Below are 25,721 nucleotides of genomic sequence, written 5' to 3'. Positions count from 1 at the left end.
TTCTTTTAATTTTTTTTGCAAGCCCCCGGGCATCTATGGTGACAGGAGTATTGTTGTTGAGAATGGTAGATCAGAACCATGGATAGCTCTAGCTTGAGACATATGAAATATATACTAGTTTTGTAGGAGAATTGCATGAAAAGGAAGTTTATCCTCTCATTTTGCTTGCTTATATGCCACCTAGAATAGCATTCTCCACTAAACTTTTCTATTTTGTCTACCGATAGATGGTTTCCACAGCCAAACAGTTATACAAGTGCTTCTATGCTGTTTCAAATACTACAATTCAAATAAGCTTAGTTCTGCAGTTAATAGTCGCCAGTTGAGAAATATTATATATCATAATTTATTAAAAAAAGAGTGCACGTTACAGACACGTTTCTAGATAGATCGTCATAGTAATCGCATTTTACAAATGTGGACTACATAATACATTAAAATCCAATGATAGAATCTGCAGTTTTTAGTAAATTCAATGCTTCGTCTACCCAATGAGAAATTGTCAAGATAATTATTCTGACCAATACATTTTTATTTTCCTTGATTTCTTATAAATACATATTTAAGTGCTCAGACAGAAGCCTGAGATTTTGTGACAGGGAGTGTTCCATCATAGGTACATTTCAGGACATCTGGTTTCCTGATTAGCCGTGGCCCTGTTGGCACCTCCTGCTTTCGTGGTCGAATATCCTACACTCAAAACAGTTATAGATCATCATTATCAAGTTTAACATGCGTACAGAAATATTTGTGGAAATGCAAGCCTAAAAAAATTCAATACACAGTTGTATCAAGACATATACTATAATATTCACCTGTGAAAATCTCAAATCTTTAAAGCCTGGAAAATACTAGAAAATTTACTAGCTATAAGAATTTAGAAAACTTGACATTCACAAGTATTCATACATATTACAAAATTGCAAGCTTTAATGCTTATTGTAAATGAACTCCACATTTCATTTTTTTTAATCTCAATTTCTATCCATACATTCGTCAACCTTTCCCCTCTATTTCCAATTTTGAAGGAAGGGATGCAATCAACCTGATCAAAAATAGCAGTTGGGATAGCAATTGTTGCAACAGCATTAGGGGTATCCACAATGCTTGCCAATCTCCCCTCACATGGACAACATGATAAGAGCAAGTAAACCTGTCATTATGTTGTGTGTTATAATTTTGATAACCATCAGCAGATTTACATTCATGGCTATATATGCATGCATCTTAGTAAAAAGGAAGTTACCAACTAACAAAAGTTAATAATGATGCATCACCTGTTCCCTTGAATATCCAAATTTAGAGAGATATTCAATGGCATTTAGGATAGCCCGTTTAAAAGCTACACTTGCATCAAGGAAATGTTGCCGTCCTTTTTCATCCACACTGATACCTTCAAATACCAACCATTCAGAGAATCGAGGTTCGAGAGGACCAATTTCAAAAATAGGATTTACATGCAACTTTGTCGGTCCCATTGGAGTAAGGTATTTATCCATCCCACCTCGTATAATCTCGCATCTACAACAAAAATAATACTCAAGAATGGAAATTATAACAAGAAAATGTAGTCATAATCTATTAAATAAAATCTCATGAGAAATAGTCACAATTGTTTATCAGTGATTAAAATTTGGGAAAATTCTAAGAGATACAAATGAAATGGAAGGCTATTCGAAAATAGCATTGACAAACAAAGTAGGATGATGGAGAGAAATATTTTTCTTCCAAGTTTACGACTGGCATATCTCATCAAGAAATCCAGCATAGTCCAACTTACTAAGCATCTTAAAAAATAACAAACTTAAAAGAACTGATTTTTGACACTTACGGAGAGAATAGAATGCAAGTGGCAATGAATTAGATTCTCGTATCTCACATCAGTCATTTGAATAGCAAGGAGGTCAATTACGAATGTTCTTTGAAATGGTTGGAATCAAGAGTTATTTGGAGAAGACCAAATTTCCATCGGGCTCATTCAAGAGTTCTATTGGAGAAGCAAATAAAGAGTTACTTGAATTTGAGATATGAAAAAAATGTTTTATCTGACTGGATGATTGATGATATAACCAAGTACGTTATTAAATAAACATTCAAATTCTAGCTGAAGGTTAAGCTACTCAGTCGACATAGTCCAGGAGTGAAAAACTAATTTTGTTTATAAACGTCACAGCTGCAACGATATTGTTGCCATTTGCTAGGACAAGGCCAACTTTATGACATGCAAGAGCTAAGCTACGTTTTCTCATAATTTAGCATGTAAGTTGTAATGTCTTCTTTCGCAAGGGGAAGATCATCTATGGATGGATATTACCAATAAGTACACACTGTAAAGCTTATAGCCTAACTTGCCAGTTTGGGTATGGTATTGGGTACAGATTTGGGGTTCAGCTTCTCTGGTACTGAAATTTTTTTCCCTGGGTACAGTGCAGCTATGTATGGCCGTACCATATATATATGTATGGCCCTACCATATATATATATAATTTGTAAAAATAAAGTACAGAATATATAAATGATGGTATTGAAATTTGACAGACAGTTGTGAAGATGATATAAATATAGTAATAATGTTATTTTAAATTAAAGATTATAAAGTCTAGCACTTCATAACAATATAGTTTATGACCATTTATAAGCTCTCCTTCATATTGCAAGGCCAAGCAAGATGGTGAGTGATAAGTAATGTTAAAATGTGATAAACAAAGAAAATGTTTTATCCTCTGCTTGCCATTATGCTCACATATTTGTTACCAAAGTGGCAAGATATGGAACAGTTTCAAAACTGTTATGATCTATCATAATTCATGCAAAGCATTCCTATAGCCATAGTGAGCAAACTCGGCAAGTTGCTGAGTAATCGCAAAACAAATTCTCAGTGAGTTTCTCTAGAGTTAACTTGCAGAATTTTATGGTGAGTTTTTGACGATTTTTGGCAAGTTTTCTAGCAAGTACTGGCTGGGTACTTGGTGAGTATGAGCCTTGACTTGCACCACACACCGAAAATGTAGATTAAACACTTCAAATATGTTGTTTTTTGGCTTTCTAAGCATTGTTTTTCCTTTTAAATTTTATGAAAATGGTGTGCACCATGAAGGTCTGTGATTTTGAAGGTCTTCATTTGGGCTTGGGTCGGGGCCCTGCTTGTCAACCCCTCCCTACATTGCAACAAGGGACGTGCTAGGAGTTCTGTCCCCACCAAACTCATTTGATATATTTTATAGTTGTATTTTGCATAAAATTTATATTTTTTTCCAGAAAGTTAAGTATTTTTTAAATTGTCAAGTTTTCACTGAGCCAAGAATTTTTGGTTTGCCAAGTCTAAGTTTGCAAACTATGCCTATAATTATGTCTTTCTCGTTGATTGTTCTCAAATTCGTATACTTGCAGAGAAAATAAATCAAGATGGACAATTCACACGAAGTCTTTATTCACTTGATCAAGTCATTACAGATATGCATGGGTTGGCCAAAGAATACAAGAGTTGTTGTATGAAAAAAAGGTGTTGATAATTTCTAATTCAACACATTAAAAATTGTTTTGTTAATAGTTTCAGCATTTTTTTTCTATGATGGTTCTATTATCCCAAGTAGCCTATGGATTTGTTTGGGACATACCAGAGAAACGGGAATCGCCCAAAATCGCCAAGTTTGGGCGATTCCTGAGTCGAGTGAGGGTCGCCGAGTTTACTAGACTTAGACTCGGACTCGGACTCGGACTTGAACGAGTTTGGCCCCAAAAATCGCCATCTTCCAAACTCACCTAAAATCGCTGAGTTTGGGAGTCAAGACTCGCCAAACTCAGCCGGCGTAAGGCAACTTAATTGTTTGCAAGTTAAATGTCTTAACTTGTAATTGGGTCTCTAGGACCCGATTACAAGCGAAGTCATTTTTGTTTCTTCTAAGTTTCAAATGCACTTGTATCGGGTCATTTGTAACCTGATTATGAGTGCGTTTTTCAAGGAGAACAAGTAGGGTGCTTTCAAAGAGTCTGACTTGCTTTGCAATTTCTTTGCTTGTGTTAGATCATTTACAATCCGATTTCTTCGCCCTGCTTCTTCTGCATTTTTCTTGGAGTTTGTTTCTAAGGATTTGTGGCTTGTTAGGAGTGTTCTTCTTCCAGATCTTTATAAAGGTTTTCAAAGTTCCATTGATACTTTCAACGTTTCATTGCAAGCTTTGATTGTCTCTTCAAGGATTCTTTTTCTCAGGTATGTCTTTTCGATTTGTTTTTTCTCTAATGCTTGTGTTTAGGTTTTGCTTTCATTGTTGTGTTTGTATCTCCCATTTCTACCTATGCTTCGGTTTTCCCATGCTTCACTTCTTGGCATCTTATTTTACATGTAGTCGGGTTTTGTATACCCGATTGCAAGTTCATTCTTAGGTAAATCTCTTTTATGTCATATAAAATGTTGTTGACATCAAGTGTGGGTTCGATGATATAAGATACAAGTCTTTTTTCTCACGTCTACTTGCAGTTGGGTCTTATAGACCTGACTAGGATTGTGAGCGAGTTTTTCCCATTACACAAATGAAGTTGCATGTTTGTTCTCCACAATTGCAAGTCAATGCACTTGTTTTTCCACACTTGCAATCAGCCTCCCAAACCTGAAATTGAGCTTTGGTCTCATCCATGTCAGCCCTGTTTGCACACACGACCTACCAAACCAACAAATAAAGGCATGGGCCTTATTTTGCAAGCAGATTCCAAGATTGAAAGATGATACAAAGAAAGAACAACATGACAGAGCCATACAAGGAGATGGATAAGTGATATGAATGATTGAGAGCATAGAATGCTTTCAAGACAGATATAGGCTTCTTACCTCAACCTTGCAAAGCACTTCCCTCTTGAAAAGTCAGTATTACGCCAAGCAAGAAGATAAGATTGAAGTTTGTTGGCCAAGGACACAAAGATCATTTAGGATACAAATTTCCGTTCCAGTTCGAGATGTATTCACCAATCCTAAATACTTCAAGTTCTAGTATCCTGAAGCAGCATGAAAAGCATCACAGACAAAGGATGATGTAGTTAGAGTCGTGTCTTCGGACACAAAATAGTTTCAATTATGCATTTGTAATTTTGTTTTGACAAGTTGCATGTAAAAATAAGTTTTGTAATTGCAAGTGTCACTTTTACTTGCATTTTTGTAAAATGTAGTTACATGTAGAGCAACTACAAGTTGAGTTAGATTAGCACTGTAGTTGGAATAAGTCATGGTAGTTGAGACAATTTCTCAAGTTAGTTAAGATCCTCCCATCTTTTTCTCAAACTCCCTCTTCTATATATACTTGAGGGGGTCTATTATATTTCTTATCTTTTGGCAAGCAAGTAAATTCTGTAGAATTTTATACTCATAAAGACTTTGAGCTTTATAGTTGTAAGTTGCCATCTTTTGAGTAATATAAAGAAGTGTGGGATTTCAAACTTTGTATTGAAATCTTGCTTTGTTCTCATTGTGTTCTTATGTCATTTTGGGATATATCTTTGTGCTTACTTGAAATTATGGAAGGCTGTTGAAAAGAGCTTCACTCCAAATAATTGCAGACTTTGTGTTGAAGATTGTTGTCTATATTTTTGTATTCACAAAAATAGACAACCCCTTTAAAAATTTTGTTAAAAAATTAAAAAAAATACTATAAGGCACGCTTCCTGAGGCAAAATTTTGCTTCGCCCTTGGAGTGGATTAATCTTCAATCCATCCTCAACCCACGTTTCAAATTTCATCGCATTCTGAGTTCGTTTGCTATGTTTTTTCTTTGATTTCAGGTTTTTTCTTCCCGACCGCAAGTGGGAAATTTTCCTTGAATTGCAAGTTTCATTTTTCTCTTGTTTTAGTGTTGTAGGGAAATTTTAAAACAATTACAAGTGCACTTTATTTAAAACTTGTCACTTGTAATTTACTTTTTATTTCCCCCTTGCTTTTTATGTCTTTTAAGTCATTGTAGGAACTTTTTGGACAAATTACATGTGTGTAATTTCTTTTAAAAGTTCCTACTTAAGTGATTTTTAGATGTAATAGGGATTTTATTTCCCTATTACATGTTTTATGTCCTTTAAGTTGTTTTATTTCAAACTTGTAAAAGGGATTTTATTTCCCTATTACAAGTCTTTTGTTTTAAGTCATTTAAAACTTGTAAAAGGGATTTTATTTCCCTATTACAAGTTTTTATGACATTTGTTTTTGCTCTTTCCTCTCACAAACCCAAATTTGCCTTAGGAGTTGAAAAAGTGAAACAATTAAAACTTGTAGAGGGGTTTTGAAAACCCAATTGCATCTCTTGGAGGGCATTTTTGACTTGCATTTGCACTTCAAGAACCCGACCTGCATTTTTGTTCCTTTGAATCCAATTTTTATGGAGGAATGCATTGAATAAAGGAGGCGTGAAGTTTCTTATTCCTCTTTTGCTGGTTTATGGGCCACGTTTTTTCCTATTTGGGAGGCGTTTTTACTGTTTTGGAGCCACGTTTTTCCTCTTCATGGCCGTTTTTACAGCATGTGTTGGGGCGATTTGATCTCCATTGCAAGACGTTTTGTCTTCCTCTTTCCAAGCGTGGGTTTGCAAAAATCATTCCAAGGCGTTTTGTTCCTCCTTTCATGCCGTTTTTTGTGCATAAAGTTTCAATCCGAGTTTGCTTGAGACGTGGCAAGGGTTTCAACGTATTGATTTTGTCTTCTGTTTAAGGAGCTGATTGTTCCTTTCAAAGTTAGTTCATCTCTTTGAAGGGCATCTTAATCAAGCAAGATATGTTTTGTTTTCAGTTTTGTCTTTATTTTATTTTTGTTGTTCCTTGATTGATTATGATAGATGTTTGTTCTTTTTTCAATTCGGGTTTGAGAGAGATCTTCCTATTTTTTACCCAAGTCTTGAATGCAATTTGAGAATTGTATTGTCTTTCCCCTCACATTTTTCCCTCTTTACTTGCATTTGGGTTTTTAAAATCCAATTGCAAGTAAGATGGAAATGTTAGTTTTTCCCCTTTAGTTGAAAAGATTTAATTTTCTTTTGTCAAAACTTCAAGTTTCAAAGTTGTCAAAAGCTTGTCTTTCCAATTTCGGGTTTTAAGAACCTGATTACAAGTAAAGGTTTTTCCCATTCCCATGTGGCTAAAATGAAGATGATCTTTCAAAATTCATTTCATATCCATCTGCACTCATTAACCTTGTTCACAAACTTCATTCCCATCATTTTTCTCATGTCAAAATCCCATTTCTCGCACATTCCTTCATTTTTCTTATTACAAGTCTGTTGCAAATATGTTCTACCTCACTTGCATACTTGTTACACATTGCCCAAGATCCGAAATCGGGTAAAAGCCAAGTTTCAAGTGTTCCTATTTATTCATCATTTTCCTCTTCAGAGGGATGGAGTTTTTCCCCATTGAGAAGAAGAACTATGTTTCATTTGGCTAATCTTGATGTTGCTTTGACACTTCTAAATCTTTGTCGCAGCGCGCCAGGCTCTTGTTCAATGACTAATTTACCGTCATCTTCCTCTCAAAAGAAGATGAAATACAACTATGATAAGTATCAAAACAAGATCTCTCCTTCCCAAGTTTCCACTCCCATGGAGCACATCAAAGATACGGAAATAGGGCATGTTGACATGTCAGAGTTCGTTAAACGGGTGGAGGATCCCAAGGATAGCAATATGCAACGCCTGGTGGACAGTCACATTCACCATGCTTCTTCCTTTCCAGTGGCTGCCCTAGAACCTGAGTTCGTTCTTGCTTCTGCTAACCATTTTGACAAAGAGACAAGAACTGTCAGGAATGATGATGGGGAAATGATAATCCGTCTTGATGCGGATACTATTGAGAAGGTTTTCAAAATACCACCAGCACTTGTGTACATAGAAATCTCCAGAGATAGTGCAGCTGAGTATATGTTTCAAGAGAAAAAGATTGCAAACACCATATCAATAGATGGATCAGTGAGCCACGGGTTGCTTTTACACGCTGGACTAAGTTGTACTGATGTGATTTCAAGTGGGAGATCGGAGACACGATCACTCTTCTCAGCAGAATGATGGGTTTGGAACATTCTAATGTTTTTGAACCATCGATGTATAAGTTGATCATTCTCATAAGGCAGTCTCAACACATCTCTTGAGGCGAAATCATCAGTGATACCCTTTGTGAACAACTTGCAACAGTTCCTTCCACTATGACATTCTACATGAACTCATATTTAGTGTATACAGTGTTGTCCTTATTTTTGTTTTCAAAAATGATGGACCATTACATAAAATTTTGTCAAAATATTTTTTAAAAAAATTACTCTATGGCACGCTTCCCGAGGCAAAATTTTGCGATCCTCGGTCCATCCTCGAACCACGTTTCAAATTTCATCGCATTTTAGGTTCGTTTGCTATATTTTTCCTTCAATTTCGGGTTTTTTCTCCCTGACTGCAGGTGGAAAATTTTCCTTAAGTTGCAAGTTTTAATGTTTTCCTTTGTTTTAGTCTTTGTAGGAAAATTTTTAGCTAGTTACAAGTGCACTTTATGAAAAAAAGAACTTGTAACTTACTTTTTATTTCCCCCTTGATGTTTTTTGGCTTTTTAAGTCATAATAGGGATTTTTTGGATAAGTTACAAGTTAATTTTAAATTGCAAATTTAAAAAGTCACTTGTCATTCTTTTATAAAGTTCCTATTTTAGTGTTTTTACTTGCAATGGGGATTTTATTCCCCTATTACATGTGTTAAGTTATTAAAACTTGTGAGGGGATTTTATTTTCCCCTTACAAGTTATTCTCTCTCAAAAACCCGATTTGCCTAGAATGGAGATAAAGTGACATTTTAAACTTGCAATTGAGCTTTAAAAACCCGATTTGCTCCATGAATAAAAATAAAGCCATTTTTGAACTTGCTAAAGGGTTTTTAAAACCCGATTTTGCCTTGTGGAATGAAAAGTGACATTTTAAACATGTAATATGAAGTCAAAAACCCGATTTTCATTGTTGCATGCAAAATTAAAACTTGTTCTTCATTTCCAAGAACCCGACCAGCCAAGAAGGCGGATTTGTTGAAGATTTCAAGCAAATTTTGTGGAGATTTTTTAGGAAGAAGAGGCGTTTTGGATTCTCATACTATTTTCATGCATAGTCAAACTCTTTCCATGCCATTTGGCATATTCATTTGCTGGTTTGAAGGCGAGTTTGCAGCAAACACGTGATTCCTCCAAGCCACGTTTTGGTTGATTCAAGTGCCACGAATCTCTTCTCTCCTAAGTCGTTTTTGCTTCCTTCACCTAGGCATGGGGTTTGGATAGAGATTCGACCTATTTTCTTGCATCTTCAAACACGTTTTTGCTGTTAATCTCCAAATTCGAGTTTGGAAAAATGTGGCAAGGGTTTTGGAATCTTTTTCTATTTAAGGGATTGTCTTCTTCATTTAAAGATTGTTTCATCTTTTGAAGAGGTATTTCGGATTGAAGCAAGGTATGTTTTCTTTCCTTTTTGTTCCATTTTCTTGTCTTTTTGTTTTTCCTTTCTAGTTGTAAATTTGTATATATGTTGGTTTTGCCCTAAAATCGATTTTGTGAGAGAGATTTTCCCCTTTGCAAAGCAATTTGTGAATTGCATTGTTCTTCCCCATTTTCCCTCTTTACTTGTAATCGGGATTTTAAATCCCGATTACAAGTTGGATGAAAATAATTGATCTTCCCTTATGGTTATAAGACTTTAACCATCTTTTGTTGAAATTCCAAGTTGCAAAGATGAAAAACACCCATTCTTCCAAAATCGGGTTTTTAGAACCGGATTGCATGTTGAAAGTTTTTCCCATTTTCTTAAAAATGACATTCCCAAAATCTTCCCATTTTTATCCATACTCATTGCCTATATCCGTACTTTCCATTCACATCATTTCCCTCGTTTCCAAATCTCATTTTTCCTTATTTCTCCATTTTCCGCTTTACAAGTATACTTGCATTTGGGTTTTAAAAATCCGATTGCATGTTCGTTCTTCCCCACTTGTATACTTGTAAAACTTTCCCCAAGATCCGAAATTGGTCAAAGTCAAGTTTCCAGCATTCCCATTTATATCCCATCTTTCTCTCACAAAGTTGTGAAGTGCAAGGGCTAGAGTTCTTCCCATTTGAAGAAGGCAAAATGTTAGTTGCAACTGATTATGATGTTGCCTTACACTTTTAAGTCTTCATCACAGTATACCAAGTTGTCCTTCAATGTCAGATTTACCATCATCTCCCATTCCGAAGAAGATGAAGTATAAATATGACAAGTACCAGAATGAAGTTTCACCTTCACAAGTTTCCTCTCCTTTGGATCACATCAAGGATACGGAGATAGGGCATATGGACATGTCTAAATTCATTAAGAGGGTGGAGGATCCGCAGGATAGTAATATGCAGCTATTGTTGGACAGCCACATTCATCATGCATCTTCTTTTCCAGTGGCTTCCCTGAATTTGTTCTCGCTTGCGCTCACCACTTCGACAAGGAGACGAGAACCATTAGAAATGATGATGGTGAGGAAATAATCCGCCTCGGTGCGGATACTATTGAGAAAGTCTTCAAAATACCACCAGCCCCTGTTTATATGGAAATTTCAAAGGATAGTGCAGCTGAGTACTATGTCAAGAAGGAAAAGGACTGCAAACTCCACATTAACAAGTGGATTCATGAGTCACGAGCCGCCTTCACGAGGTGGGCTAAGTTGTACCGTTGTGACTTTAAGTGGGAAATTGGAGACATCATTACTCTCCTCAGCAGGATGATGGGCCTTGAACACGCTAAAGTCTAATGTTTTTGAACCCTGGATGTATCAGTTTACCATGTTCATAAGGCAATCCCATCATATATCATGGGGAGAGATTATCAGTGATGCTTTGTACGAACAACTTGCAGCAGTCCCTACTAACATGACTTTTTACATGAATTCATACTTAGTGTATTTGACAGCATCACTCAGACATTTCCTTGGTCTTTCTACCAAGGGTATCGCTTGCTTATACCTGTGTGGGAATATTATGATCAACTGCCTTTGAGACCCAGTAGATTACATTTCAGAAGGGTTCAAGATGCATTCTTTGGTTACTTTATGTGTCAGTTTGACAAGACTCTAAAGGACCGAAGGGTGTCAGATGAAGCATGGGAAAAGTGAATGAGTATGGGTGCTTGTTTCTTCAATTCCCGACTTTCACTTATGTAAGAGTCGGATGCTACAGTGGGTAGCCATACATGCTTCCTAGATACCCGACCGATAAGATCATTCTTATGGAGTTGGGAAGACAGATCATGACTGTGCACGTTCATCAATCTGTCAAACATAAGGTTGGAATGAGGATTTCTACAACAAACCCATTAAAGATTGGCCGGTATTCTTGTCACATCCGTCAAAGCCAAAGCTATGGAGACTGAGATGCAGGAGATTAAACTCAAAAGGTTTAAATCAAGGGCAAATTTTGACTACCAGGGTATGAAGGAAAAGATCAAAAAGTCCTTCGTACATGTGCATCGTATTGAGGATATCTGGATAGATCTCCATACACAAATGGAAGTTCTCAAGATGGACTACTACAGGCTTACTGTTGAGCAGGTTATTGATCCGAATCTGGTGGACATTCCGCAAGGAATAATTGATGATGATAATGTGCTTGATCCAGAGTTTGTCTCACGAAGGGTTGAGGAAGCCCCACTTCCTTTAATCCAATGGTCACATAAAGAATGCACTTCCATTCTTGAAATATTTCAGCCTATCTTAGCTAACACCAACACTTGGCTCAAAGGTAATGGTGTTAGACTCATCAAGATCAAGGTTGGAAAAGAAGATGACTCTACAGGGCCTCTTGGACGTAAGTCTGAGATGCAGGTTGACAACAAGAAAGGTGCATCATCTTCAAGCACTAGGATCAAATTGCGGGTTAGTCGAGCAATAGTGTTTCCTCCTAAGGAGGCGACAGTTCGTGGAAAAGAAAAATCCCAGATTCACATTCATGTGATTGATCCTGATAATCCGGAGGAAGGACAACAATCCGACGATGCTCCTAAGTCACTGGCTTCGGAGTCACCTCATGAGATTCCCTCCTCAGTTTCCATGGAGTTGCCTCTATCTCCTCCTGACATAATAGTGGAGGAATCTCCTCAGAATGTCGTTCCTATTTCAGCAGTTGAGCCACCTCTTAATCATCAACAAGAGAGTTTGCTGGAAATCCCCGAGGATACTCCTGCATGTATCCATTTGTCAGAGATTGATACCTCTACTTCTGGCTTTGAAGAATTTATGAGGCAATCTTCATGCCCTTTGGTTACCAAGCAAACCATGGTCGCCATCCAAACAGATACTCCTCCTAGGGTGACCACGGTTGTTCAAACAAAAACTGCTTCTCTTTCGTCTTCGGTAGCTACTAGAGGAGAACTAGTCATTTTACCTCCATGGCTTAGTTCTTTTACCCCAAAGAGGAAGAAACATGAAATCTCTCTTGATGTCTTTGATTATCAGCAACTCAAGCAGTCTAGGCCCAAGGTTGCTAAAAAAGCCAAGACAATCTCAAGAGTAACTGTTGACAGCAACAAGATGAAAGTGGAAGAAATTGTTGAACCCCTTGCGGATAAGCCACGTGAGGAAATGCAAGTTGCTGATTATAGAGTTACAAGGATAGAATTGGGTAAACAAATGCATGAAGTGGTCAAGCATGATGCCCAACAATCCGTAGCTTCACTAGTACATCAATATGATGAACTTCTAGCAAAGAAAGACAAGCTAGAAGAGGAGAATAGGCAACTTGTTGTAGTTGTTCATAAAATTACAAAACCTACCGGTGAAGGGAGTAATCCTACAAGTTCTTCCGGTTCACAAGAATCAATTCGGGGAGTCAAAAGAGCTGCTCAGAAAGTACAAGCGTTGGATTCTTGGGTGGATCAACTTCATGATTTGTGTGCACAAGTGCTGAAAGACATTTTCCAAATGATGTCTAAGTTGGAGACCATTGAAGAAAAATTGAATCATACCTCTGAGACTTTCAAACAGAATTTGGAAAGGGTTGAAAGTAGCTTGACAATTTAGCGCACAATGCCTCGACAACAATTGGGTGTTCTTCAGGAGCATGTCATTATTCCTTCCAGGGTCATGTACTTGGAATTGAAGAACTTCTAGAGAATAAAGCCCTTGTTCTCAAATCCCTCATTGAGAAGATTGATGATGCAAAAAGATTGCGAGTTGAAGTATTCCAAGGTATTGTTTCTCATTGTGAGAAGGCCTCTTGCAATATAATGAGTCAAAATGGAGAGTTGATACCAGAAGAAGAAGTGCTCGCAGATCTACAGATGAGGATTCATAATGAGTGGAGGAGCGAACAATTTTCAGCTGCCTCATTTCAGGTTTTGATGAAACATCAAATCTTTTTGCACGAAATCCAGTCCACTTTGGAGAAGAACGACTCTATGCTTCTTCGATGCTATGACACCATCGTGAAGACCATGGTTGTTGCCAAGAACACCCACGAACCGAATCCTGCTGAGCTACGAATGATCATCCAGAAGTTCGAAGGATTCATGTCTTCACATGCTGTAGCTTAAGTGTTTTTCAACACTTAGTTGCGTTTTTTCCAGAATTGTAATCTCTTAGTTGTAGTTTTTCTTTTGACAAGTTACATGTAAAAACATTTTGTAAATTGCAAGTCAAGTTTTTACTTGCACTTTTGTAATTACATGTAAAGCAACTACAAATTGTGTTCAGTTAGGACTGTAGTTGGAATAAGTCATTGTTAGTTATTGAATAAGTTTTGGTGGTTGAGAGAATCTCTCAAGTTAGTTAGGATCCTTCCACCTTTTTCTCAAGACTCCTCTTCTATAAATACTTCAGGGGTCTATTGTAATCTTTATCTTTTAGAAAAGCAAGCAAAAACTCTGCCAAATTTACAACAAAGAAGTCTTTGAGCTTTCATGTGTGAATTCAAGAATTGAAAGAAATAGAAGAAAATTGCTCAAGCTTTGAGTCTGTGCTACATTCTTCAGTTTGTGTTCTATATTATCTTTCTTGCAAGTGTTTCTTTAAGAACTTAATCGAATTTGATTTGTAGTCTGTGTGCTGCAAGTATTGGAGGTTAATATAAATTAGAGTAAATGTTCTTTTGAGAGGAGTTGTGTGCTTGCACTTATTCTTAAGAGAGTTTAGAAGCAGATTTTATAAGAAATAGTTGTGAGTCTTTGAGTTTGTGCTACTTCTTACTGTTTTACGTAGAAGAGAATAAGGTATTTCAGTCTTTGTGCTGATATAATTTGTTTTGAATATCATTAATATAGAAAAAGGGTAGATAGGACTTCACATAATTAAGACTTTGAGCTTGATATTGTTGTCCCGTCCCAAAGGAAGTGACGGAAGTCTTTGAGCTTTCAAGAAACTTCATTTCCTTTCTCTCATTTCATTTCACAAGTTGTTACTGCTATTTTATGTTAAATTGCTATCACTTTTTTGTAAAGAAAAAAGGATATTGGCTTTCTTCAAAGAAGAAGAAAGACTGTTGTCCCTATTAGGATAACCGGTGAACAACTGAGAGGGGAATGAATTAGTTGTTAACAGATTATATCAATCAAACCACTTTATAACCTTTAATCGGAGCACATAAACATTGAATGCCAAAATAGCAGAAACAGATACCGGTAAGCAATAAAACTAAAGAATGAAACAGAGAATTAACACAATACAACCATACCACATAACACCATGATTTGTATGTGGAAAACCCGGTAAAGGGAAAAACCACGGTGGGAAGCCTACCCACAGTCAGATGATACTTCTACAGAAAGTATATGATACAATAAGGGGCCTACACATGCAAGAAGGCGCACTGCCTAGAGCGTACTGCTCATCACAAAAGAGTCTCACTGACTACAGAGAGGTTATAACCACCTCAAGATAAATGGACAACAATCCAAAATAATGAACTGCCAAAGATAGCATCTACCATGCTTGATTACAGTCCCGGTTAAGCTCAATACCGGAGGCCTTTGACCTCTTCCTTAAACCCAATTCGATCACCTATGATCGACCAAATCTCCTTTGCATATGATATTGCATTCCACAACCACGACACACTTATTTCATTCCCATACCATACCCTGATCTACAATGAGATCTTACATCAATTTATACAAACCCTAAGGCCTAAACCAATTAGGTCAGCCACCTAAAAGATATTACAATAAGATCATTACATACATCCATATTACAATGATATGCCATGTCGGCTTGAGACCAAAACAACAATAACCAATCCATAAATCATCTCAGTAACGTGTAGAGAACACATTAACATGATACTGATCCATAACCTAGATAGGTACTGGACCTAATCTGGGTCCACCACGCCAAAGTGATGTCTTCAATCAGCTGAGGCACGATCAAGGATCACCTTTTGCATCCTGAATTCCATCTAGAAGCCGCACCAATCACCACTTAGCATTCTGTCAAGGTTTCTCAATGAAAGCTCTGCCGGTTAAACCTTAAACCCATACTGGTAACACAAGATCTTCTACCTGTAACCAAAACTTGTCTGTCGGTAACCAATCATAACAGCTAGTGTTGACATCAATGACAAAACATCAATGCAACATATAATCAATTCATCCATATTGCCAACAATCTCCCCCTTTGGCATTGATGGCAACACTAGATGTGAAAAACATCTAAGTACCAAGAAATGTCAAACAAGTCTCCCCCTGTGGAAGACAACCAACAATCTCCTGTATATAGCTCTGAATATCAATAACTCTCCCCCTATGAATAATATCTCTGTAAAAGTTCTGAATTTATTTTTCACATCACTATCTCTCCCCCTTTGACATCAATGCTAGAAATCTGACAAAAATATCAAAGCAAGAGTATAAGCTTCTGAATCTTAAAGCTAACTACTCCCCCTTAGTAGTAGCACCACTCATCAATGTCGGAATGAATAGTATCTTTGATAATGCATGTCAAACTGATGCCAAACCACGTCAATCAAGTCTCTGTCGGAGGGGCAAAAAACCCCTAACCTGTCTCTCAAATACTCAAATGATTCCTTAGATAGCAGTTTAGTGAATATATCTGCAATCTGTTCTTTAGTGTTCACATAAACCAATTTGACTGTCTTTTCTTCCACCTTGTCCTTCAAAAAGTTATATTTTATTGATATGTGCTTAGTCTTAGAGTGAAATACCGAGTTCTTAGACATGTCAATAGCTGCAGAGTTATCACAATAGATAATTACCGGTTCACTACAATTTACTTTGATATCCTTCAACATTTGCTTCATCCACAAGACTTGAGTGCAATTAGTTGTTGTTGCAACATATTCAGTTTCTGCAATAGATAAAGAAATGCATGACTGTTTTTTGTTGATTCATGAAACCAATTTTTTTCCAAGAAAGAAAAATCCACTAGAAGTGCTCTTCCTGTCATCAATATCTCCTACCCAATCTGAATCTGTATATGCACATAAAGTGAAGTTATCATCTCTAGAATACCATAAGCCATATTATGTTGTTCCTTGCAAATACCAGAATATCCTCTTTACAGCACATTCATGATTTTCTTTAGGATTAATTTGATATCTTGAAACAATACTTATTGCATTCATAATATCCGATCTAGTCTGAGTTGGATATAACAGACCACCAATCATAGACTTATACCTTGTTGAATTTACCGGTGCTGATGTATCTTTGATAGATAATTTCTCACTTGTCACCATAGGAGTACTTACCGGTTTGGAATTATCCATACCAAACTTCTTCAACAATTCCCTTAGATATTTAGTTTGACAGATAAAGATGCCTTTGTTAGTTTGAGTAATCTGCAAATCTAAGAAAAATCTCATCTCACCAATCATGGACATTTCAAATTCATTCTTCATATTATTAGAGAATTCTATGCACAATTTATCTTCTCCTCCAAAAATGATATCATCAACAAATACTTCAATAATCAGAATATCATCATCAATGATCTTATAATATAAATTACTATCAGCGCTGCCTTTAGTAAAACCAAGCTTCAAAAGATATTTATCCAATCTTGCATACCAAGCTCTAGGAGCTTGTTTCAAACCATATAAAGCTTTCCTTAATCTGCAAACCATATCTTTATCATCGGTCAGTGAAAATCCATCAGGCTGCTCAATGTATACTTCTTCCTCAAGTTCACTGTTGTCATTTTATGACACCCTTGGTCCATCAGTGAGAACCGATCAAAAATATGTTCCATGGACCAACGATGCCCAGTTGATCAAGGAGAAAAGCAGTGAAATCATGGTTTGAAGTGTTGCCTTGTCAAAAGTTCCTTGGCCCTCTCTTTCTCTTCTCTGGAACTCCGAAACCCCGAGGTTCCAAGTTTTTTTGCCTTAGCCGCTTTCTTTCCTGCTCCAGAACTCCAAGGTTCCGAAGTTCCCTTCCTTCCCTTAACTTTTCTTCTGTTCTCCTCCTCCGGAATTCCGGACCCCGAGGTTCCGAAGTTCCTTCCCTTTGCCGCCTCTTCTTCTACCCCGAAACTCCGAAACCCCCAAGTTCCAAAGTTCCTAGTTCCTCAACCCCGGAACTCCGGAACCCCAAAGTTCCCAAGTTCCTTGTCCCTCTACCCCGGAACTCCGGAACCCCCAGGTTCCGAAGTTCCTAGTTCCTCAACCCCGGAACTCCAAAACCCCCAGGTTCTGGAGTTCCTAGTTCCTCAACCCCGGAACTCCAGAACCCCCAGGTTCCCAAGTTCCTTGTCCTTCTACCCCGGAACTCCGGAACCCCCAGGTTCCGAAGTTCCTAGTTCCTCAACCCCGAAACTGCGGAACCCCCAGGTTCCCAAGTTCCTTGTCCTTCTAGCCCGGAACTTCGGAACCCCCAGGTTCCCAAGTTCCTAGTTCCCCAACTACGGTGACCCCGGTCCCCGAAGTTCCCCAACTACGGTGACTCCGGTCCCCGAAGTCTTCCAATCTTGCTTCTGGCTTGCAACACTTCCCGATGGTGTGATCAACACTCAAGGCTTTAAATGTTTCGATAGTTTTGGTGGCTTATGCACTTTTTTTTGTGGAGCCACAAAGGTGCATTTAATGTTTTTGGCAGGATTCCCATCAAGGGAGGTACGGGGCCATGCTTGGTAACTTATGTCATGCCTGACTTTGGAAGGTTATTCAATCCACCTTCTCAAGATTGCCCTTTGTGGGTATGGCTAGGTTGCTTGCATGTACAAATCAAGTGCATGCACTTCCAGACTGACATGCAGGGGTCATGATCACCCTTGTGACCATTTTCTATATAATGGCTTTTAAGCCTCATTGTAAAGTTCTTTCCCTGCTACCTTGAGCTTTCTTAGGCTTTTCTTTTCTCTTGAAGACTTGTAATCTTTTGCATTTCTACAACTGCAAGATTGGCTTTTGGCCTTATGATTAATTGAAGATCACCATTCTTGCCTTCTTTCAACTTATGTATGTTGTGTATGCTTTCTTATCTTCATCATAGGTGTATGTTGTGACTCTTCTCTCTATATATGTTGTGTTGGCTGGTTTTCTGAGTGTGACTTGTGGGAATCCTGCTCCCCTCTTGACACTTAGCAAAATTCCAACCTCCATACATGCATATGCGTCTAAGCCACTTATGCAACTGAAGTTTGTGCATCTCTTGGGTATTTCAGTTAATTCCTTGTGCCATTTTGAGTGGGGAGAGGAACAATCTCTTATCTTGGTGCATCACCTCATTTTATTTCAAGCATTTTCTCTTCCCTTTACCTCTGCAAAGTTGTTAGGATAAGTCTAGGAGTTAGTTTTGAAGTGTTGAGTTGGTTCAACACCTACACCTGGATTGAGAAGGATGTCGGCCTTCTCCGGAGATTGTTTCCACACTTCGGGGTTGTTTCCATGTTTCACAAGGTTGCTGAGTTGATAGCTCAGCAAGGGTGCAAGCTTTTGTGATAACATTCACCATTCAGAAATGCACATTTAACATCCATTTGATAGACCTTATAGTTCTTATAAGCTGCATAGGCAAGAAATAGTCTAACTGCTTCAATTCTAGCTACAGATGCAAATGTCTCACCATAATCAATTCCTTCCATTTGAGAATATCCTTTACAAACCAGTCTAGCCTTGTTTCTTACAACTTGACCATCCTCATTTAGTTTATTCCTAAAAACCCATTTAGTTCCAATAACATTCTTATTTTTAGGCCGGGGAACTAAAGTCCAAGTCTCATTCTTCTCTATCTGATCTAATTCATCTTCCATAGCCTTTAACCAATGTTTATCTTTACAAGCTTCAATAACAGATGCCGGTTCAATTTGTAAGACATACCTCTTCATTTGTCAGTCTTTTTGTCATAACTCCCTTGTTCCTATCTCCAATGATTTGATCTTCAGAATGATTTAACCTTACATACCTTGGTGTCTTCTGAACTTCGGGTTCACTGTTTTGATCATCAGTCACAGTTGAATTTTCTGATTGTACCGGTGTAACTGTCTCAGTGTCCTGTACCGGTTGAGGCATTGTCGGTTCAGTTATGATCATTTCCATTGCCGGTTCTCTGTCATATGATATAGATTGATTTTTGTGTTGCTCATCCACTTTCACATTTGCGCTCTCCACAATTTTCTGCAATCTTTTGTTATAACATCTATATGCTTTGCTTTGAATTGAATATCCAAGAAATATCCCTTCATCACATCTAGGATCAAACTTTCCAATTGAATCATCCCTTTTGATATAACATTTACTTCCAAAAATTATGAAATATTTAACAATAGGTGTATGTCCAAACCATAATTCATAAGGGGTCTTACCGGTTTCACCTTTGATGTGAACTCTGTTGAATGTGTAGACTGTTGTACTCACTGCTTCTCTCCAGTAGATGTGAGGCAATTTGGCTTCCATCATCATAGTTCTTGTTGCATCCAAAATGGTTATATTCTTTCTTTCCACTACTCCATTCTGTTGAGGAGTCTGGGGTGCAAATAACTGTCTCCTAATTCCATTTGTCTCACAATAACTGTTAAATTCATGAGAAGTGAACTCACTGCCTTGATCTGATCTCAGACATTTGATTTTCAATCCAATTTTTGTTTCTACCTTATTAGCTTTAAAGATCTTGAATTTCTCAAAGGCTTCAGACTTCTCCCTAAGAAAAGTCACCCACATCATTCTAGAATAATCATCAATAATCAGCATGAAATACCTATCACCTTGAAAGCTTCTAATCCTTGTTGGACCACATAAGTCAGTGTGAATCAAATCAAGTACATCATTAGATTTATCATGTATGCTCTTAAAAGAAGTTCTAACTTGCTTTCTCAATTGTCATTCCTTACATATCGGATTATGAGGCTTTATAATCTTAGATATATCTCTAACTGCCTTTGTTGAACTGATCTTGACAATACAATCAAAATTAACATGACACAACCTCTTATGTCATAACCAACTCTCATCAATATGAGCAATCAAACATGTCTTATTACCAGTGTTCAAGTGAAAGATATTACCTCCAGTTTGAGTACCGATTGCAATCTCCAAGCCAGTTTTGTTAATGATTTTGCATTTTCTATCTTTAAACTGAAGTTGGAAACCCTTGTCCACCAATTGACCAACACTTAAAAGATTATGCTTTAAACCTTCTACATAATAGACATTATCAGTATTATGCTTGCCATCCAGAGAAATAATACCTCTACTTTTGATCATACATGCTTTGTCATCTCCAAATCCGACTTGACAGAAATTTTCTTTTATCTCCAGTCATATGATGTGAGCATCCACTATCAATTACCCATTCATCCTTGTCTTCAACTTTTGCTGCCAGGGGCCTTTCTTCATTCTTGATAGCCGGTTTCGGTTCATCTTCTTTTAAAGCATAGAACACCCATTCCTTTCCATTGCCGGATCCACTAGCAGAGTCTGTTGCCGGTTCATCCTCAAAGTCATCACTTACTCCTTCCTCATCCGCTATGTAGCATACGAAATGGAAACCGACAAAAGGAAAAGGTTTATTATCTGCAAAGTGAAAATTATTAAATATGTCTCCTTCGATGGTGGAAAACTCAAAGACTGAGCCCTAGCTTTTAGCTACTCCGATACAGTTTATCGTTTCTGTCAATAAAATAAAGAGGCATGAGATTTTAATGGGTCTCCCGATCAGAGGCCTCTAGAAGCAATATATGTTGTATTTTGTAGTACCATTGATGGAGATGTCAAATGTAGGAGAAGTGATACAGCTTTGTCTTCATTGGATAACTGGTTAGAAGAATCAAAAGGCCTACAAAAGGACACCTAGGCCCCAATTAAACTTATCAAAAGCTTTGGAAATGCTTACTTTTAACATGACATCATGTCAGTGCTGGACATTTATCCTTTAGGGAATGTAGTACTTCTAAGACTACTATAATTCTATCAGTGATCTGAAAGCTGATTGAGTGGCAAAGATTAGCTTTCCCAGCAGGGACTTTATCCTTGAGTCTATCAATTTGGAGACGACCATGCAGACCATTTTGCATAGCTTCAAAGGCCAATAGTGCCTTATTTGTTCATCACAGGCAATCTTGGGGATTGGCTCCAAAGTTATTACAATCAAGTGTTTAGCATTTGTTCATTTTTCCTGGACTCCTCAACTACTACCATCAGTTCTCTTCCCAGTGATCAATGACTTAGAGGACATATACATTTGTAGTAACATGTCCAAAACTGTAATTTCCCCCAAAACCAGTCTAGGCGCAGTTATGTGTGTCACTACCCTCAGCAAAATCGATGTAAAAAAATATCATACCAGTGACATTGAAATCAGCCATCCAGGGATGTCGCATATACTTAACTATTCCTTTTCAGAAGGCTCCAACAAAATTTCATTACAAATTGGCCATATGACTGCAGAGATTGGTTGGCAAATTGAATTAAGAGAGTCCTTTTCACTCAATTCCTTGATTGTCAAAGATAGCTCATAAAAATGTTTTTGATTTAAAAATATAAATTCTAAAAGGAGAGAGAAGATAGAGTACTTAAGCTCAAGAAATCCACTCATCTCAATAGCCCCACAAAAAGAGACTTCGCCATCACCCTGGGAGAAATGCATGTCACCCATACTAAGATTTGCACCATCTACAAATACAGGAAAGTATATCTTTGATCCCCTGCTGAGATTTTTTATGTCACAATTCCCACCATTTTCTCTACCTGGAATAGTTCTTGCAGCCTCAGCTGCAATTCTTTCCCATTCTGATGTGCCTGATTTTACCTGCATAACAAACCTTGTTGCATAAAGATATATTATATACAGAAAGGAAACATTAAGTACTTTGAGTGACTATTTGCAACTGATTCATGCTACAATTGCAGCCAGAAAAGAAGATAATAACCTACATTGCACGCACAAAAACTTATATAATTTCTAAAATATATCAATATGCATAGGATCTATCCACAAGCCTTTGTGATCAATGTGATCAACGTTGACTGAAATATTCTATCGTTTATGTGCATATATTGTGAATCTCTATACAGCACCTTTTTTAATGTGATAAAAATATTATGCAAATAAGAAATTTAAGTTTACCACTTCATAATAAGTTGTTTCTTTTTTCCATCACATGAAATATGGTTCATTGCTAGAAAAGACCATTTATTTCTAAAAAAGCATTGAATAGAGCACTAGTTTAACTGAGCCTTTATTCCCTTTTGTTTCTATTAAAAAGGTTTGCAGTCCTCTTGTTTCCGTGAATCTTACTATCAATCAAGGAATATTGTAACTAGCTTAATACACCTCCATTGGAAATTTCTTCCTCGGTCTCTTGAATTTCTCTGTGCACTCCACTTTATATCAACCAGTACTCCCACTAACTTCAGCTTTTTAAAGTTGTTTTTTTTGCAATTTCTGACAAATTTATATACCACTTTTTTATGTGTCTTTTAACAAAGCAACACGTCCCGAGTGATATTAGAGCATGTTTTTCCATCCCACATTGTTTATCTATTAGCTACCCACATTCTCTGGTTAACCTTGGTTGTGTGATGCGGGAGCATCCCTGGTTCACAGCAATCTTGCATCAACCAAAAACATTTTCTTTTCTGTTTTGTTTTTTGTTTGCAGTTTCAGTTTTCTTTCTGTGTGTCCCGGTTTTGGCTCACCGGATCCTGTGGAGTTGGATTCAACTTGAAGACTTGATCATCTTTCTTGCTTTCAAACCGCATCTCTATTGGATCACTTACCGGCAAGATATCGCCACCGGTTTCCATGATAGTTTCTTATTACCAGTTGTTCCTTTGTTACCGGTTGCCTGAGACCTATTCCGGTGATCTACCAAAACCCATTCCGAAGCTTGCGGAGCCTTGAGCGTTGATTTTGATGTTCCTTGGCATGTGGCCGACCTTTTCCCGCGATCTACGTTTCATCGTTTGGATTTTCCAGAGGAATCTCTTGGCGGAGGCCGACCTTATTCATTTTGCACGTTAGGTCTTGTTCTTCGGGTTTTGATCCTTTTTGGGCCGACTGGATCCTTTGGATCGATATATATATTTGTAATCATGCTTTAGAATGTAATCAAGAAGGATCAATTAGAGTATCAGATAGATAGACTGTGCCTAGAAGATAGATCTTTCGATTCAAGGTCCCGGTTGTGACCTATTCTACCAAACCTGTGTGCCGGTATGTTGTAACCCTGTTGTTACCAGTTGGATGCAATCAAATTTCATGCAATAAAACTATCTGTTTTGCATTGCCTCCATCATATCTGTGTGTTTCCGTTGTGTTTACTCTTGCTGACCGGTCCGGATTGATCTCCTTGAGGTCCCTCCTAACCGGTGACTGCTTCATTGTGTTACCATTACTCTATTTATTCTAATGTCTTTGTCCTTTTTTGTGCCCAAGCTGTAAAGCAAAGAAGCAAAAATAATCTGTTTCAGCATATTATCTATTATCTGTATCTATGTTCCAGAGCAAAAAGTGGAGTTTTGAAATCTTGCTATTTTTTCTGCACTTGTTTTGACCTTCTTTGCTTAGTCAAATATTCAACTGTGGTTTCCTATGTCAAAAACAAGAAGGGAAATAATGTTTGTTGAAGACGACACCAATGAACTAGTCTATATGGGACAACTTGGAGAATTAATTTGCCAAATGTGAATATAAACAACCATCCCAAGAAACACACTAGATTAGACTGTCATGTTCCCATTTTTTACTAAGTCATCATATGAAAACCCAAGAGCTCATTTCCATGAGCAAAAAGCAAGCATGCATGAATTAAAAATGTAATGCATGCATGGATGCAAAAAGCATGCATGCATGAAAAAATTATTCATGTATGAAGAAGCATGCCTAAAGAAAGCATTTTTATTTTCATGCTAGTTCACTCAGCTTTTCCGGGTGTTGGAATTGTTGGTTCCCATATCTGTATCGATTCCTAAAGATTTACCAAGTCTTATGCTTGGAAACAATGAAAGATTTGGCCAACAAAAAAGATATAATATCCCTTGCCCAAACTGATTGATTTTGGCTCAAGGAATATTGTCAAACATTTGGCATACAATGTTTGAAGCTGCTGTAGTGAATTCTTTCTTTGTCTTCTTTGGGTTTGTAGGCTGCAAATGAAGTTATGGAAAGCTTCTATCAATGCAAAGTTGTTATAGAAATGATATACTAGCTGTTTTAGACCTTTCCACACATATGTAATGACTGAAATTAACTAGTACAGCTAGTTGACATTAAGACAAACACTTGTCATGCATCCCAAAGTACACCTACAGCCATTAGGCATTTAAGCAAACAATTGGCATGAAAGCTAAATGGCTGATCAATGTTGAATGTGGAATATGCAAATTATATCTCCATTAAACATATGCAACCTCCAAATATTTCATGATATAATCATAATAGAAAATGATGCAATGAAGTAATGATTTTCTAATACAATGACCATAGATAGAAAACCTGGTATTTCAATGGCTGCCTTGATATATTGGTTTGATTCTCCTCATATGCAAATCCCTTGTCACATATATATAGCTGTTCAACCTCTCTAAATCCCCTTCTATAGAACTCCAACTACTGTAGCGCACTGTTCATGCGCACTGTTCACGGCACTGTAGCGCACTATTCACGGCACTGTTCACGCGCACTATTCACGGCACTGTATCGCACTGTTCACGGCACTGTTCACAGCAATGTTCACGCGCACTGTTCACGCGCACTGTTCATGCGCACTGTAGCAGCAAGAACAAACTTGCAATCTGCTCTTAAAACCTTGAATAATTTGTTGCCAAATAAGGATGATTCACAACCAACTATAAATGTTCTTCAACAATAAACTTCAAACCCTTGTAGAAAACTTCACCAATTTGCACAAATGAAAGAACTGAAGTATTCTTTCCCACAACTGCAATAATTCAGGTGTTATTTCACACCTTCAAAATTGCTATCAATAGGAAGTTTTCGTTTCCTATGATCAAAGAAGAAAATTGCGAAAGCCCTAGGCTCCACAATAAAAATCAATCAAAATACGATTCATCAACTGGATGCCGAGAATGAACTCTTGCCTTTCCTTTTATTCTTTCCTTAAGAGAGCTCAAACACCTTCCTGGCCAATGTGGGATAAAAGATTTATTCCCACATTAAATTATTCACTTAACGCACTTTATTATATTAAAGTGACTTTATTATTATAAAGTTACTTTAGAACTTTATAATAATATTAAAATATTAAATAAATCACTTAAGTCACTTAAACTTTAATATCTCTTGATGTACTTGTCTGATTGCTAAA

At 37.3% G+C, this 25,721-nt stretch overlaps 1 protein-coding gene across 2 annotated transcripts in view; it reads right to left on the bottom strand.

Annotated features, from left to right (window-relative positions):
- Positions 1-322: 322 nt before the first annotated feature.
- Positions 323-25,721, bottom strand: part of LOC131049085 (uncharacterized) — an 84,553-nt gene continuing 59,154 nt past the window's right edge. For both annotated transcript variants that reach the window (XM_057983105.2, XM_057983106.2), the window contains 4 exons: positions 21,966-22,201; positions 1,278-1,521; positions 1,046-1,153; positions 323-690 (listed from right to left, as the gene is read on the bottom strand). In XM_057983105.2, the coding sequence (XP_057839088.2) occupies positions 571-690; positions 1,046-1,153; positions 1,278-1,521; positions 21,966-22,201 (708 nt within the window). In that variant the 3' untranslated portion in view covers positions 323-570. The remainder of the gene's footprint in view (positions 691-1,045; positions 1,154-1,277; positions 1,522-21,965; positions 22,202-25,721) is intronic.

This window comes from Cryptomeria japonica, chromosome 3 (genome assembly GCF_030272615.1).
Source record: "Cryptomeria japonica chromosome 3, Sugi_1.0, whole genome shotgun sequence".
NCBI classification, from domain to species: domain Eukaryota; kingdom Viridiplantae; phylum Streptophyta; class Pinopsida; order Cupressales; family Cupressaceae; genus Cryptomeria; species Cryptomeria japonica.
Note: the sequence above shows the minus strand (reverse complement) of the source record. Positions and strands in the feature narration are given on the sequence as shown.